Here is a 16,716-nt window from a genome sequence, read left to right as displayed (position 1 = left end):
AAGTGTTTTACATAAATACTTATGTATAAAGTGTATTACTGTAACTTTAAACACATATGCCTAGAAATGACTTTCAGCCGTATACTTATAACTTGATTTGTCCAATGTCTTATGCCTAAGCTGCTTTGTAGACAACAGGACCAATAAATACAACAACAAAGATTCTCTGCTGAAATGACAATTCTACTCAGCACATAGGCCACAACAGTGGTTGTTTGAGTACCACAGACAAAAATTTGAGTGGAAGAAAATTTTGAATTAGCAACAAAAATTTATGATATCCCCCGGACCCAGATTGGCTAGGTGACCTGCACATCTCTCTTCTCTCTGTAGAAGTTTTAGGGTATCTCATGCTTAAATATATGTTACTCTTACCTATGAAGCCCATGTTGAGTGCTTAATAGCTATGGGTAACATGTGCAAGAAGTACCCAGAAAGTAGATTACATTTTCACCTGCAGCAACAATGGGCAGGGTTAGCACGGCGATACAGATGTCTGAGCATTTGTGTTCAGTCAGCATCCAGCCATGTCAATATGAGGTTGGTGGCATTTCCTGTTATTTCCCAGTACAAGTTTTAAATGTGTGCCACAACTGGAAATCCCACTAGGTGGGAAGTGCTGTCAGTAGTAACATTTCTTTGTGGCTAGAAACCATAAACGAATTGAAATTTATTGGTAACTACGTGAAGTATATGGAAACAACATGATCACTGAAGGTGACAGTGAAGCTGAACTGCAGGAGGGCATGACTAACTGGTGAAAGTCTCAGGCAGCAGAATTTTATGTTAGTGGAATTTAAAAAGATTGTTTGCTGTTATGAAAGTGCCTAAATTTGTGTGAAGACTCTGTTGGAAAGTAGTATTTAAGTATCACTTTCAAATGAATGAATCAAACATCATAAAAGATAAGAGATTACAAAGATTTACAATGATTAACTCTTTTTTTATTGCGATACTGACCTTCACAGAGGCCTTAAGATGTTGATAAATGGTGTGGCTGCGATGGAGTGTCGTAAAATGGCTATAGGTGCTAGGTGACTGGGCTGCAGGGGGAGCAGTGAGCACAAATGTTAGTCTTGATACTGGTACAACTACTATGAGCCTAGAGACTTGGAGATGCACATAGTAACCTTGAACTGTGTTTAAAATATGAGGTTTGTGAAATTTTACATCTGAAAGGTATTTATGACATTTTTTGCTTGTTTAGTGGTGACATAGGCTAATTATTAATTGAATTGTGTGAATCAAGAACAGGTATTTGTAATAATTGAAAAGAGCTCCCAAAAATGAAGACAAAGAAGGAGGAGGGAGGGGGCATCTATCTCAACTTTCATTCACATCAGAAAATGAAAAACCTTTTCTTTCTCAGTTACATGAGGATCCTATTAACCTGACTATATATCAGTATTTAAATAATTAGACCTGGCAAAATAAAAACATTTGTAAAAATGTGCATTTCAACATGGAGGAGTTTGTCATTACTGAAATTTAAAGAAAATAATAAAATATTTTATGTATCCTCACACTAAAATGAATTACTTCACAGTACCGACTGTGTTATAACTCTTAGAAGATCACTACAGTAAATGTATGTACTAGTGGTTGTATGTACTAGATGTTTGTTAAGGTAAGAGGAAGCAAGCTCCGTGTGCCCTCATGAGACAGGTCTTTAGTACTCTCAAGAAAAACAGGTTAAGTTCACATCTAGATAAATCAAATAGTTTTTAGACTTCTAATACCACTGTAATTGTATCTAGGTATGTAAAAGTAACAGAAGAATAGTTGTTGAAAGTACATGAAAATTGTTAAATCACATGATATTTCAGCAAAGTCAGTATCCTGGCAACACATTAATTAAAAGATCATATTCCACTAAGGACTAGTTTCTATCTAAGAAGACTGTCACTTATTCACACCAGATAACATCAATAGTTATTCAGACCAAATAATATCAAAAACATAACATCAAAAACATTATACATACCTTCCAGTATGAAGCTTTGTTAAGGTTTTTTCTAAGTCCGTGACCTTGGGTGATGTGTCATCTATAAATAGCATGTTTCCGGTATCTGACGCACCGCCGGCAGCATGCCTCATTGCAGGGTACATCGTGTCTTCATGGAGGCCTACGATTTACAAGTCTATTTTGGATAACTCAATCTCATAGCACACTGGAAAAATATGGTAGATGATAATGACCTACTCTTCTACATAGGGCACATAAATTAGTAAGTTCTGCAATACCTGTGTACACAGGCACATTTGGAAATTTAAGGGAAGATGGGGGGGGGGGGGGGGGGGGGGGGCATTACCCAGCCACAAAAACTTATTATTTAAATTTTATTATTACTGTTGGCTGAAACAGTCATAATACATAATCAAAAAGGCAGCTTTTCTCACAAGGCCCTATTGTTTTACAAAAAATACAATAGCATAGAAAAATTGTAAAGTGAAATTAGTGCTTCAGTCACCCATAATTATCTTAAGTTCCACGCAAGAGGCCACATGAGTAAAGGACAAAAATTAGGAAAATAATTACAAATTTTATCTTCCAGAGGATTTATTCATTATTGTCAGAAGGGTAATGTTTGAATGGGACCTTGCAAGGGGAGGCACAAAACTATTTTCTATATCTTTCTTCATGTACTGAAACAAATCCTGCAACTGCTCCTAGCAGGAGTATGGAAACAATGAAGAGTCAGAGAAGAGCACTCTATGCTGACAATATGTTATCTGGTGGTTAACAGAGTTGCACAGCATTTAAACTGTTGAGACAATGCTCATTCACACTCAACAATGGCAGAGAGGAAAGCGGGGCTCATGACACATTACACAGTCCAGTGGGCACCACGAAGATTCCTGGCAATGTGCTAACTCATCATGCCTGTGAAAATGCACTGGCTGCAACATATGCTAGTGAGCTATGCACACTGTGAAATCTTCCTTTCTAAATTTCACATATGATTGCTGGCAGTGTGACTCAATAGATTAGTATTGGGTCTTAATGTCTTTGAAACTGTTCTGGTGCATAAAGGGTGGGTAATGAAAACAGAACTCACTACATGAGGGTCCAGGATTTGATTCCATTGTAGAGGTAATAGAAGGCACTGGCTGGTTTTTAGAAATGGCCTGGGAAGATGTGACTACCTGCTCATTTCACAGTGGGTTTTCTGTAAATGAAAAACATTGCACTTTTCTTTTTGGTTCACATGCATCTCATAGAACTGAATACAGGAGTTCACAGGAGACAGACATATATAGAGGTTGGGTTCAGAGGTTACAAGTCATGGCAGGTGATGAACTAATTTCTCTTTCATGTAGATAGCAGTTTAGAGTGCTTTATGATAATAAAATATAATATAATTGCCCCTCCCTGCCTGAGCCTCCTCTTTACCCCCACAATCCATGGATAGCTTCTCCCATCAGGCATAGTTGGCTGTAAGCAGTCTGGACTCAGCAGCCAGAGATTGTGGTCATGTGTGTTTGAGTTGTGCTTGTGAAATTTATAGCTTTTTTTTTTTTTTTTTTTTTTTTTTTTTTTTTTCCGCAACTCAACATCTCCTCTGCATTGTTAATAGAAATCCATCCTGTCATAATACTGCCATTATCCCATTCTGAATTTTCAATTGATTAATATAACTGGATAGATTAAAAAAATCTACTCACCAAGCAGCAGCAGGAGAAAACACTCATAAAAGTTAAGGAAATGTGTAATCATTCAGAGCCAGTGGCTCCTTCTTTCAGCAGAAGGTTGATGGGTAAGGAAGAAGGATGAAGGAAAAAGACTGTTGAGGTTTAGGAAATGGGGAGAATTACTGAAAAATCAACCAGAACTCTGGCCCAGAGGAAACATACCACACATGATGAGAAGGAAGGATATGATATTTTTAAAAAAATTATTAGCTTTGTTGGCAGATTATTAAGATAAAAGAATTTTAGTTCTGGGAGTGAATTTTTATACGGCAAGGGCATAGTTGTATCTTAACTTTTATTCATGTGGCTCATGAAGCAGCAAGATAAAGAGCAGTCCTATGTTTTATCATTACTGCCTTCCAATGTGCAACTTGTAATCTCCCCCTACCATGAATTGTTGTCACTACCATAGTCTCTTTTTAAAAAATATGAGAGGAGAAATATTTACAATAAACATTTACTTATCTTCTTTTCTCATAGTTGGTTGCAGTTCTTCATGTCTAGGGCTGAATCTTGAAGTGGAAATTTTCATATTTTAGGATCTCATGGTTCCAATTGACATAATTAACTTTGAAGAATGCCTGCATTGTATTTTTTATTTTCACAAATATTTTACTCCCTTACATTTTTCTGTATCACACTGTCTTTTTAATTTTCACATTAACAAAGCCGAAGTTATATTGTTCTTCCCAAATATAAAAACACATCTGGTCACATCAGAGGCATGCCCACTACTACTTCACTCTGTGGTAGGAACAATATTCTGAAGGGCTTACAAATTTTCTTGACAAATGAAATTCGATTAATTTGTATTATTATTTTATAAATGAATCCAGAAATAAACTTAATAAGTAGTATCAGATTGTGTAATTAATAATAGAAATATTAAGTGTACCAAATATTTCATAATTTCACATGTTTCTAAAAGTAAGTATAATTTTAACTAAACATTCAGAGCTAGTACATATAAACTGTAACAAAGGAAGTAAAGTAATTTCTTTTTACAGATTTTACCTTGTAACATAACACATTGTATACAAAATAATATTAATTTTTTTAGAAAAACAGCTGAAATAATATTGACCTATTCAAAATTCGAAAATATTTCTGGTGTGAACTACTCCTGTTGAAAAAAAGTAATGCTAGAGGAGGGTGTCCCTTTACAGACAGCAGTTGACACCTATCCTCATGTGGCCCTGCAATTGTGTATATTATAGTAGTGTGCAGGGCTGTGTATTAGTATGCAAGTACAAGTCTGACTGATAACCTCAAGAAATGGTCTGGTGAACATTGACTGTGTCCTACACATTCAGTCAGCTAATGAGTTGAAGAAAAAGGTGAATATGTAGAAATCAGGGAGTAATATGTAGGAATCGGGGACTTAACAAATAATGGGTTAATATTTCTGCCATGTATGGAAGTGAAACATGGACAATAAATAGTTTGGACAAGAAGAGAATAGAAGCTTTCGAAATGTGGTGCTACAGAAGAATGTTGAAGATTAGGTGGGTAGATCACGTAACAAATGAGGAGGTATTGATTGGGATTGGGGAGAAGAGAAGTTTGTGACACAACTTGACTAGAAGAAGGGATCGGTTGGTAGGACCTATCCTGAGGCATCAAGGGATCACAAATTTAGCATTGGAGGGCAGCATGGAGGGTAAAAATTGTAGAGGGAGACCAAGAGATGAATACACTAAGCAGACTCAGAAGGATGTAGGTTGCAGTAGGTACTGGGAGATGAAGGAGCTTGCACAGGATAGATTAGCATGCAGAGAGGGAAACATTCCACATGGGAAAAATATATCTAAAAACAAAGATGATGTGACTTACCAAACGAAGGCGCTGGCAGGTCGATAGACACACAAACAAACACAAACATACACACAAAATTCTAGCTTTCGCAACCAACGGTTGCTTCGTCAGGAAAGAGGGAAGGAGAGGGAAAGACGAAAGGATGTGGGTTTTAAGGGAGAGGGTAAGGAGTCATTCCAATCCCGGGAGCGGAAAGACTTACCTTAGGGGGAAAAAAGTACGGGTATACACTCGCACACACACACATATCCATCCACACATATACAGACACAAGCAGACATATTCAAAGACAAAGAGTTTGGGCAGAGATGTCAGTCAAGGCGGAAGTGCAGAGGCAAAGATGTTGTTGAATGACAGGTGAGGTATGAGTGGCGGCAACTTGAAATTAGCGGAGATTGAGGCCTGGTGGGTAACGGGAAGAGAGGATATATTGAAGAGCAAGTTCCCATCTCTGGAGTTCGGATAGGTTGGTGTTAGTGGGAAGTATCCAGATAACCCGGACAGTGTAACACTGTGCCAAGATGTGCTGGCCGTGCACCAATGCATGTTTAGCCACAGGGTGATCCTCATTACCAACAAACACTGTCTGCCTGTGTCCATTCATGCGAATGGACAGTTTGTTGCTGGTCATTCCCACATAGAATGCGTCACAGTGTAGGCAGGTCAGTTGGTAAATCACGTGGGTGCTTTCACACGTGGCTCTGCCTTTGATCGTGTACACCTTCCGGGTTACAGGACTGGAGTAGGTGGTGGTGGGAGGGTGCATGGGACAGGTTTTATACCTGGGGCGGTTACAAGGGTAGGAGCCAGAGGGTAGGGAAGGTGGTTTGGGGATTTCATAGGGCTGAACTAACAGGTTACGAAGGTTAGGTGGATGGCGGAAAGACACTCTTGGTGGAGTAAGGAGGATTTCATGAAGGATGGATCTCATTTCAGGGCAGGATTTGAGGAAGTCGTATCCCTGCTGGAGAGCCACATTCAGGGTCTGGTCCAGTCCCGAAAAGTATCCTGTCACAAGTGGGGCACTATTGTGGTTCTTCTGTGGGAGGTTCTGGGTTTGAGGGGATGAGGAAGTGGCTCTGGTTATTTGCTTCTGTACCAGGTCAGGAGGGTAGTTGCAGGATGCGAAAGCTGTTGTCAGGTTGTTGGTGTAATGGTTCAAGGATTCCGGACTGGAGCAGATTCGTTTGCCACGAAGACCTAGGCGACATGAGCTACAAAATCAGATATAGTCCCTCAAAATATTGGGAGAATTTCTTGGTTTTTCCCTTTTTAAATGCAGGGTTTCTCAGTAGGGCCCTGGCCCATGTCAGTAGAGTGGCATAGTTAGTTAAGTGGTATATTTATTATCCCTCTTTATATGCCTAGTGATTGCCATGGAATTATTCTGTTGTATCTTTCTCCAAACAGTTTTATGTCTCCTTGTTAACCTTCTAACTTTGCTCGAGTCATTGCGCACTGGCAGCTTTTCCAGTCCTGCTACAAAAGTAGCTCATCTTCTGTCCGTACATAACCTCATAAGGGGTGTGTGTCCTGTTGCCTCATGGACACAAACTGTCGCAGGCAGATACAATGTACACAAAGTACTTATCCCATTATATGTGAATTTTATTGACATAATAAGGAAGTCTTTTAGCTGTAATTTTGTGCACATGTTCAACTCATCTGTTAACCTTGGGATGAAAAGGCATCATTCTCCATTTTTCAACATACAGTAATTTACAGGTGAATGAGTAATGAAGGCATGATATTCACCCCTCCATCTATTATTATTGTGTAATTACTTCCAAAAAGTAGAACCAAATGTGTAACGAAAGCTTTGACCATTGTCTCTGCTGTCATGTCAGCAATCAGTAACAAAACAATGTGTCATTAAAAGTGATCAATAATCAATAATGTCTACTTATTTTCTTGCTATGGTTGTGAAAATTTTCTTATGATGTCCAAAGCTAGTATTTCAAAGGTTCTGGATGCCTCAAGTAATGCTTGCATGGGAATTCTGGGCTTATTTTGTTGTGCACTAGAGATTCAGGGAGATGCAATCTTCAATATTATGTGTTGACCATTTCTGCAGCATTTTGTTGCCACTCAAGTCTTCATGACACTTTCTGCTATGAAAAGCTTGGATGCTGTCTGGATGCTGGTGGAATAAAATGACACTGAAGTGCTTCCAGTATTCTCAGTTGGGTTCCTCTTGGAGATTTACAATACAAAATGCCAAGTTTGGACACAAATTAGAGCAGGGCAGCAAGTTGCAGACATTCTTCACCTTCCTGCAGTTCAACAATAAATACTCTTCCATTTGTAACACATGGACTTTCCAAATAAGTGTATCCACATTTTGGTTCAGGTTTCTGGGTTCATGATGGTCCTCATAATCATATTCACCCAGCTTTACAGCTCATTGCACCAATCGATTACTGGTCTTCTAAATTTAGAAGCCACAAACTCCCTTTAAGCTCAAGCCAGCACTGCATCAGCACTGCCAGCACTGCATCTGAGACATTGATAAAGAACACTCCTCCAGTTTTAGACTGAAGTTAGCACTTATTGGGCCTGATGATACACTTCCCAACCATTCTACATGTTCCTCAATTATCTGCAAACAAACAATGATATATCAAGATACACTAAGCACATGAATGGTGTGAATCCATACAATAAAAAATTTGCAAGCTTCTGAAAAATAGTGAAGCCATTTCTTAAAGGAAAAGGCATTCTGAGGAAGACTCATAAAGCCCAGAAGGTACATCAGATGCCATGTTTGGTTTATCCTGAGGAACTGTTGATATCTGAAGTATTTTGAATTTCCCAGTTGGTCAAGTGTTTTGTCTATATAAGGAGGTATGTCTGGGATGGTTACACTATTTACTGCACCCATATCCATGCAGTGATGGTGAGTTTTCTTTCCAGTGATGCTTTTATTAGGTACTATAACAACAGATGATGCCCAGGTGCTAGAGGAAGGCTGAATTATTCTCACATGTAAAAGCAGTAAGCTCACTTCAGTACCTGTGTTTATTAAAACTTTGACTGATTTACCTCTAATGTTGCCCCTCACAATCATGTCTGCACCACAGTTAACACCTGAAAACTAATAGGATTAACAGGTTTTACCAAGAACTCAGGTTGGCGATGACACTATGCTACCTCGTATTTCCCAATCCACGCTTCTGGAACCACAAAATCCCATTTGGCCCTGGCTTTGTCTATTATGTGAATGGTTGCAGTCGGCACTTATGTGGTTAATCTCTCTACAGTAAGTACATCAAGGAGCACAACAGTTATTGGCAGTGTGTCTAAGTGTTTGCAGTTTGTCTTCTTTGTGAACTAGCAGTGGATGTCATTACTATCAGAAGATGATGAGACAGAATGGTTAGCCTCTTCTCTCAGCAATTGAGACACACAGTCTCTAAAGATGAGGATGAGTGAAATTCTATTTCTTTACTAATCTGTGGCTGGATTCCTTTAATAAATGCATCTGGTGGTCTCACTTCTGCCATTATGAGTAACACATCATTTCTCCTCATATGATTCCAGGATATAGGTATGAAATGAAACAGTTCATGCATACAGAATGAGATTTTCACTCTACAGTGGAGTGTGCACTGCTATGGAACTTACTGGCAGATTAAAACTGTGTGCCAGACCAAGACTCGAACTCGGGACCTTTGCATTTCGCGGGCAACTGCTGTCACAACTGAGCTACCCAAGCACTACTCCCGCCCCGTCCTCACAGCTTTACTTCTGCCAGTATCTCATCTCCTACCATCCAAACTTTTCAGCAGCTCTCCTGCCCACAAACGGCAAAGGTCCCGAGTTCGAGTCTCAGTCTTTCCCCCTGGGAATGTCTCATACCAGACGAGTGTAACCCCAGATGTTTGTGTGGTAGAGTAATTATGGTGTATGCGTATGTGGAAATGGTGTTTGCACTGCATTCACCGACACAGTGTAACTGAGGCGGAACAAGGAGAACCAGCCCACAGTTGCTGAGGTAGATGGAGAACTGCCTTAAAACCATCCACAGGCTGGCCACCACACTGGACCTTGACATTAATCTGCTGAGCAGATTCATACTGGGGACCAGCATGCCTTCCTGCTCAGGAAGCAGCATGTTGGACCACGCAGCTAGTTGGGTGGGCTTATTAGGCATTGTTTCTATTCAAAACTTCAGACTAAATCTATTTATAAATGTGGAGGAAAACTGCACCATTTCCCTACGGCCCAGACACTGAGAATATAAGTACAGTTCTCTTCTCCATTGTTTTATGAATCCTTGATATCTTCAAATGGGCATCATTGTCTTTGTGACACTTACAGTAGTTCATGCAGCACAATGTGATGAGATGAGACATGCAGAGGATGGCAGCGTAACTTAGTATCCAGGTCTGTGGCAGTGCTGCTCAGCTTCTACACATCATAGTGTGTAGGCTGCAACAGCTGCAGTATGTGCTGACACTATGGCCCCAGACAGAGCTGGTTGGCTTTCTGCTACATCTGTATGGATGGTAGTGGTTGTGCACCATGGTATGGTGGACTTTGTTTCACCACAGACAGTGGTATGCGCCTAGGCAATGTGTGGCCAGTACGGCCAAGGCAAGAATGCCCTGGTGCACAACTAGGAAATGGCAGCAGCATGGCACACAAGTTTGCACTGACTGCTTGGATTTTTTTCTCACCACCCAACCAGCGTTTGAAGAAACCGCTATAGCCAAACATTTGCTGTGATTTCACAGCCTCCCTTTGGAACAAAAGGTGGGGGTCCCACTTTTGACACCAAATTATGGCAACTGGTGGTAGTTTATTTCAGGAATGGTCAGGGAAATGGGCATCCAAAGGGAGTATTTAACATAAAAAGGGAGTTTTAAAATCATTGTTAATTATATTCCCCAATTATATGTAGTATACAATTGGGCATGGCCAGGGTAGAAATACTGACCACTTCTTAGCTAGGATGGTCATGGAAGTTGTCGTTTTGCAGTGGAACTAAATCTGAGAGCAATAAGGAGAGAGAGGAGAGGTCGCACATTGTGCTTAGTTGATGGCCAACTCTGGTTACATCCTGCAGCTAGCATATAATTTTCCTCTAACACTCTTTGTTGGCTGTTCCGATGACATGCAGGGGCTCTTTGTCAGCACATATTATGGGAACAAACATCATCTGCTGCTGTAATGATTATACTTGGTATCTATGCCACAATAGTGGTTGCATGAATACTACAGATAAAAACTGAAGCAGAAGAAAATTTAAGAGTAGCAATAAAAATTCACAGTTTGATACCTCCCGCATTGGCTAGATGACTCACACATCTGACCTAAAGGGTCTCAGTTGACATTATAATTTTCTGTGTTCACATTGTAAAATGTCTTATGCTTAATTCTTTTATTTGGGGTGTGATTGTGTGTCTAGCTCCCAACCAGGAAGTTTGAAATAGTGCTCTTAAAAAGTGTGTTATTAGTGGGAGTGAGATTCTTCACATAGCCCCTCATTTGAAAGTGCATCAGAGGCACAACATGAAATAAACATTGACTCGCCAGCTGCCCATTGTGCAATCATTATTGACTCTGGCCTAATAAAGTGCATCCTAGACACTGTCATTTCCTAAAGTCAATTGCTGATAAGAAAATGTTAGTATCTGCAGATTCCATGACACCAACACACAAAAGTGCAAGTAAACTGATTATGAATGCAAATAGAAATTTGTTAAAGTTGTGCACATCCTTTGCTATGATTCATCACTACTACACCTTAATTAACACTAAGAGGTACTGGTTTATCAGCTCACTATCTTAAGAGACAAACAAACATCATGTAGTGTCACACAGCAATCAGCCTATAGCCTCAAAATGAAATGCCAACTGTCAAAGTTGCATACAAACATGTATGTAAATCAATAAAAAAATTATATTTCTTTCAACAGTAGCAACTAATATTTTCAGTTTGGACACCTTTACCAGCTGTGGTTTTCAAATGTAAGATTCAGTTCACATAATCTCTAACAGTATTCCATTTGCACATTTGGAAGCTTCGTGTATAGTACTATGATTTATTTGATGCTAATTAGTTTTGTGCTCAAAACTTTGAAGTGTATGTCATTGCAAGCTAATGTGACTCCTCATTTTTTCTAGGCTAGGCCCATGCTATTTGTTTTAAAAGTAATATTTAAAGTGAAACTTTATAATTTATAGACATCAAGTTATTATCAGTTTGAAATCATTTACTAACACTCAATCTGATGTAGATATTTATCTGATTGTAGTCATGGACAACCTACTGGCAGAGTTATCAGGAGCTAGGTCTATTCTAAATTAGACTTAGCTGATACTTAGCTCCAGTTATCCTCAAATGCAAAACCAAAGCATTTGTGATAATAAATACACCTTATGAACTATACCAGTAACATAAATTACCTTTTGGTGTTGCAAGTGCTCCAGTAATATTTTGATTGTTAGAGAAGCTTATATAAGGTGTACCATAAGCTGTAAATTATTCAGACATCATTATAGTCACTGGAGCTATAAAGGAGCAACAGTGCAACAATTTAAAATAATTGCTTAATAGACTTAGTGCATTTAAATGTAAATTAAATAAGTATAGTTTGTTTCTTCTGACCAAACATTCACCAGCTCAGCCATACACTGAACAAGATGGTCACATGCCCACATCAGCCCACCCCAAGGTGACTGACAACCTCCCTCCACTCAAAGATTTCAAGGAGCACCAGTTACTTTTGGGCAAGATATATTATAATGACAAATTTATACTGAATGATGCACAAATCAGCTTCAAGAAAAGATGGTCCAGTTTCATTTGTGTTTTACTTGTCAGGCAGCATTCTTGAAGCTAAATATGTGAGGTCTGTTGTCTGCCTGGTCACATTTGTACCAAGAAAACACTTAGTCGTGGTTACATGTACTTCAGAGCTTGTAGTAGGCATGCACTGCTATGTAAGTCCCCTGAAGGCACCCAGTTAAAACAATGGTGAATTAAGCCAAACAGGTAAGGAGGTATTGACTATTTTTTACAATATCAAGAGATTCCACTCGTTCTTATATGGAACAAAATTCCTCCTGGTCACTTACCACAGACCACTAATTCCATTTTTTGACCCTCAATGAAGCTTAGCAGTTACAACGGTCCAAAGATTACAGGTGTGAGCTCTATATACACTCCTGGAAATGGAAAAAAGAACACATTGACACCGGTGTGTCAGACCCACCATACTTGCTCCGGACACTGCAAGAGGGCTGTACAAGCAATGATCACACGCACGGCACAGCGGACACACCAGGAACCGTGGTGTTGGCCGTCGAATGGCGCTAGCTGCGCAGCATTTGTGCACCGCCGCCGTCAGTGTCAGCCAGTTTGCTGTGGCATACGGAGCTCCATCGCAGTCTTTAACACTGGTAGCATGCCGCGACAGCGTGGACGTGAACCGTATGTGCAGTTGACGGACTTTGAGCGAGGGCATATAGTGGGCATGTGGGAGGCCGGGTGGACATACCGCCGAATTGCTCAACACGTGGGGCGTGAGGTCTCCACAGTACATCGATGTTGTCGCCAGTGGTCGGCGGAAGGTGCACGTGCCCGTCGACCTGGGACCGGACCGCAGCGACGCACGGATGCACGCCAAGACCGTAGGATCCTACGCAGTGCCGTAGGGGACCGCACCGCCACTTCCCAGCAAATTAGGGACACTGTTGTTCCTGGGGTATCGGCGAGGACCATTCGCAACCGTCTCCATGAAGCTGGGCTACGGTCCCGCACACCGTTAGGCCGTCTTCCGCTCATGCCCCAACGTCGTGCAGCCCGCCTCCAGTGGTGTCGCGACAGGCGTGAATGGAGGGACGAATGGAGATGTGTCGTCTTCAGCGATGAGAGTCGCTTTTGCCTTGGTGCCAATGATGGTCGTATGCGTGTTTGGCGCCGTGCAGGTGAGCGCCACAATCAGGACTGCATACGACCGAGGCACACAGGGCCAACACCCGGCATCATGGTGTGGGGAGCGATCTCCTACACTGGCCGTACACCACTGGTGATCGTCGAGGGGACACTGAATAGTGCACGGTACATCCAAACCGTCATCGAACCCATCGTTCTACCATTCCTAGACCGGCAAGGGAACTTGCTGTTCCAACAGGACAATGCACGTCCGCATGTATCCCGTGCCACCCAACGTTCTCTGGAAGGTGTAAGTCAACTACCCTGGCCAGCAAGATCTCCGGATCTGTCCCCCATTGAGCATGTTTGGGACTGGATGAAGCGTCGTCTCACGCGGTCTGCACGTCCAGCACGAACGCTGGTCCAACTGAGGCGCCAGGTGGAAATGGCATGGCAAGCCGTTCCACAGGACTACATCCAGCATCTCTACGATCGTCTCCATGGGAGAATAGCAGCCTGCATTGTTGCGAAAGGTGGATATACACTGTACTAGTGCCGACATTGTGCATGCTCTGTTGCCTGTGCCTATGTGCCTGTGGTTCTGTCAGTGTGATCATGTGATGTATCTGACCCCAGGAATGTGTCAATAAAGTTTCCCCTTCCTGGGACAATGAATTCACGGTGTTCTTATTTCAATTTCCAGGAGTGTATAAGCACCTACCATTATATGATGCACTGGAGGCCCACTGCTGAATGCATCAGCACATGCCCTGTTGCATCTACTGATAAGTCCTGATCACAAATTTGATAAGCAAGAGGGACTTTTTCCAGCTTGATGAAAACATTATGAACATGCAGGACAAATTTGCCATGATAGACTCTAGGTTCACAGATCAGGGCCTGACACTCTGAAAAGTGGCACATTATATGAGTTCAGGTTGCCCTCAGTGCCAACCCAAAGGTATGGAACCAGCACTATATTTCAATTTTTCTCTCAATGGTCCATTCCTGATCTGCTACAGGACTATATGCACGTCGCCTTTGCTTGGAGCTACGTGTTTATTTCTGATGGATGCTCTCTCTAATTTCCCATATGCTGCCCAGATGCCGTCAATGACATTAACTCCTATGCTCTGGGAACCAGGGCAACCTTTACCACTGAAGTAACACCACTCACCATATTCAACAGTGGCCAACAGTTCAGATTGGACGAGCTCTATTCCTTTTACCTGACCTCTAGCCCTTTTTATCCTGTATCAAACATGGCAGCAGAGTGATTGGTTAAACCATTCAAGCCCTTTGAGGAAGTTCTGATAGGCTTCCTCACTTCATGACTAATTGGAATGAAAGCAATGGAAACAGGACAGGAAAGATATAGGAAGGAAATAATGACTTCCAGCCACACAGTGCATTGCGGCAGTGCAAAGGCAAGAGCTGAAAAGTTTTGCTGAACCTGGATTTAAACCTGAATGCTCTGTTTCTCTAAAATAGTTGCCTTAACCACCTCGGTCAGGTGGACATGCTTCCCATCAGACCCAAATTCCCAACTTCCCACTCACTGAACTGCAAATACTCCCATCCATTAACCTCCTACTCATATCTATAATTATATGAGTGTGATGGCTGTTTGATGAAAAACGTTTCAGTCTGTAAGTGCAACCAATGTCTGAACTTCTACGGGAATCATGAATCTACCAGTAGGAGGTTAATTAGTGGAGGTTTCTACGATGTGGAGAGCGAAAAGTTGGGAATTTGGGTCTGACCAGAAGCATGTCCACATGGATGAAATGGTGAAGGCAGTCATTCTAAACAAGGAGGAACATCCGGGTTCAAGTCCCAGTCTGGCACAAATTTTCAACACTTCCTTTTGCATTGCCACAGTGCCCTGTGCAGCTGGAAGTCATTATTTCTTACCTACCTCTTTCCCATCCTATCTCCTTTCCATGTTTTCATCTGTTCTTCTTAATCAAGTAAAGCATGAGAGTTTACTACATTCAAAAAGTAATGTTCTTATATGAAAAATGTTCTTTTTACACCAATGAACAATGGAGTACCTAGTGCCAGCATTATTTGTCTGCATAAATACGAAACATAATTTCAAAGAAAAGCAAAACCTTACTAGCATCTAACAATTTTATCCACCTACTCAAATCTACAACAAAATGTCAAACTCCTGAAGAAACAGCCTATAGAACAATAAAATACACTTATATTGGTAAACATTTGAATCAGATTCTACAAAACTCTCTAGCTGTGGTTGTTACATTTCAAGCTGCCAATGATGTTTTGGAGGGTAAAGGAGTGAGCTATAAGAACATATTTCGTATTTTTTGCTGAGAGAAAAGCCTGCATCAATTTCAGTCACGTTTGATGAATGTTTAATTTACTTCTGTCATGTGACTTAAGTGACAACTCTGTGAGGTTTCAGGATCTCACATTTCTTGCAAAGCTAATGTGACCATGTAAAACGTTATGGCCATGAATTTTCTGAAATGCCTCCATAGGAAAAGCTGGGCAGTTGACATGTCATGTCCATTACAATTTTACAGAGGTGTTTATTCAGATAGTATTACTGTTGGAGTATCTTATGATCATCTCAATATTCTTACTTGAAAATCTCAAAGACAATGAATCATAAAATGTAAAACAATATAAGTGTAATATATGTGGCACCTTTTTGAAATTACTCACTTACCTCTTTTTTACTACACAGTTATAGCAATATGGCATATTTTTCACATTATTTATGACAACACAAATTGTTTCAGGTATTTGACTATGACAGATTTTCTCGGAATGATGTAATAGGTGAAGTCAGGATGTCAATGGAAGATCTAGATGTGACATCTAGTGTTGAAGTGTGGGGTGAAATCAGCAAGCACAAAAAGGTTAGTAATTTTAGAATAGAACACTGTGTTATATGATTTTTCATAGTTTTGCAAAATATAATCATATACTATACACCATAATCATTAAGAGATAACCAAATCACAGTTACTAAAGACAACTCTGTGAGAGAGACTGAAATATGCCATGGTTAAACCCCTCTATAAGAAAGGACATAGGAGAGATGTTAGTAACTAGTGATGTGTTTCACTGCTGACATCATTTACCAAACTTTTTGAGAAGGCGATGTGTTCTAGAATAGTATCACACCTGAGCAACAACAATATCCCCCAGTAAATCAGTCTGGATTTCTGAAGAATTCCTCCCCTGAGAACCCCATTTACCTGTTCACTCATCAAATTTTACAACCATTAAATAACAAAACAGCACCAGTTTATATTATCTGTGACTCATTTGTCTGTGTGAATCACAATATCCTC

General features: G+C 40.6%; 1 protein-coding gene across 1 annotated transcript in view; it reads left to right on the top strand.

Annotated features, from left to right (window-relative positions):
* Positions 1-16,716, top strand: part of LOC124788762 (synaptotagmin-5) — a gene marked incomplete at its 5' end in the record, with an annotated part of 215,669 nt that overhangs the window by 105,646 nt on the left and 93,307 nt on the right. The window contains one exon of the mRNA XM_047256045.1: positions 16,159-16,278. Within this exon, the coding sequence (XP_047112001.1) occupies positions 16,159-16,278 (120 nt within the window). The remainder of the gene's footprint in view (positions 1-16,158; positions 16,279-16,716) is intronic.

The sequence above is a fragment of the Schistocerca piceifrons genome, chromosome 3, assembly GCF_021461385.2.
Source record: "Schistocerca piceifrons isolate TAMUIC-IGC-003096 chromosome 3, iqSchPice1.1, whole genome shotgun sequence".
NCBI classification, from domain to species: domain Eukaryota; kingdom Metazoa; phylum Arthropoda; class Insecta; order Orthoptera; family Acrididae; genus Schistocerca; species Schistocerca piceifrons.
Note: the sequence above shows the minus strand (reverse complement) of the source record. Positions and strands in the feature narration are given on the sequence as shown.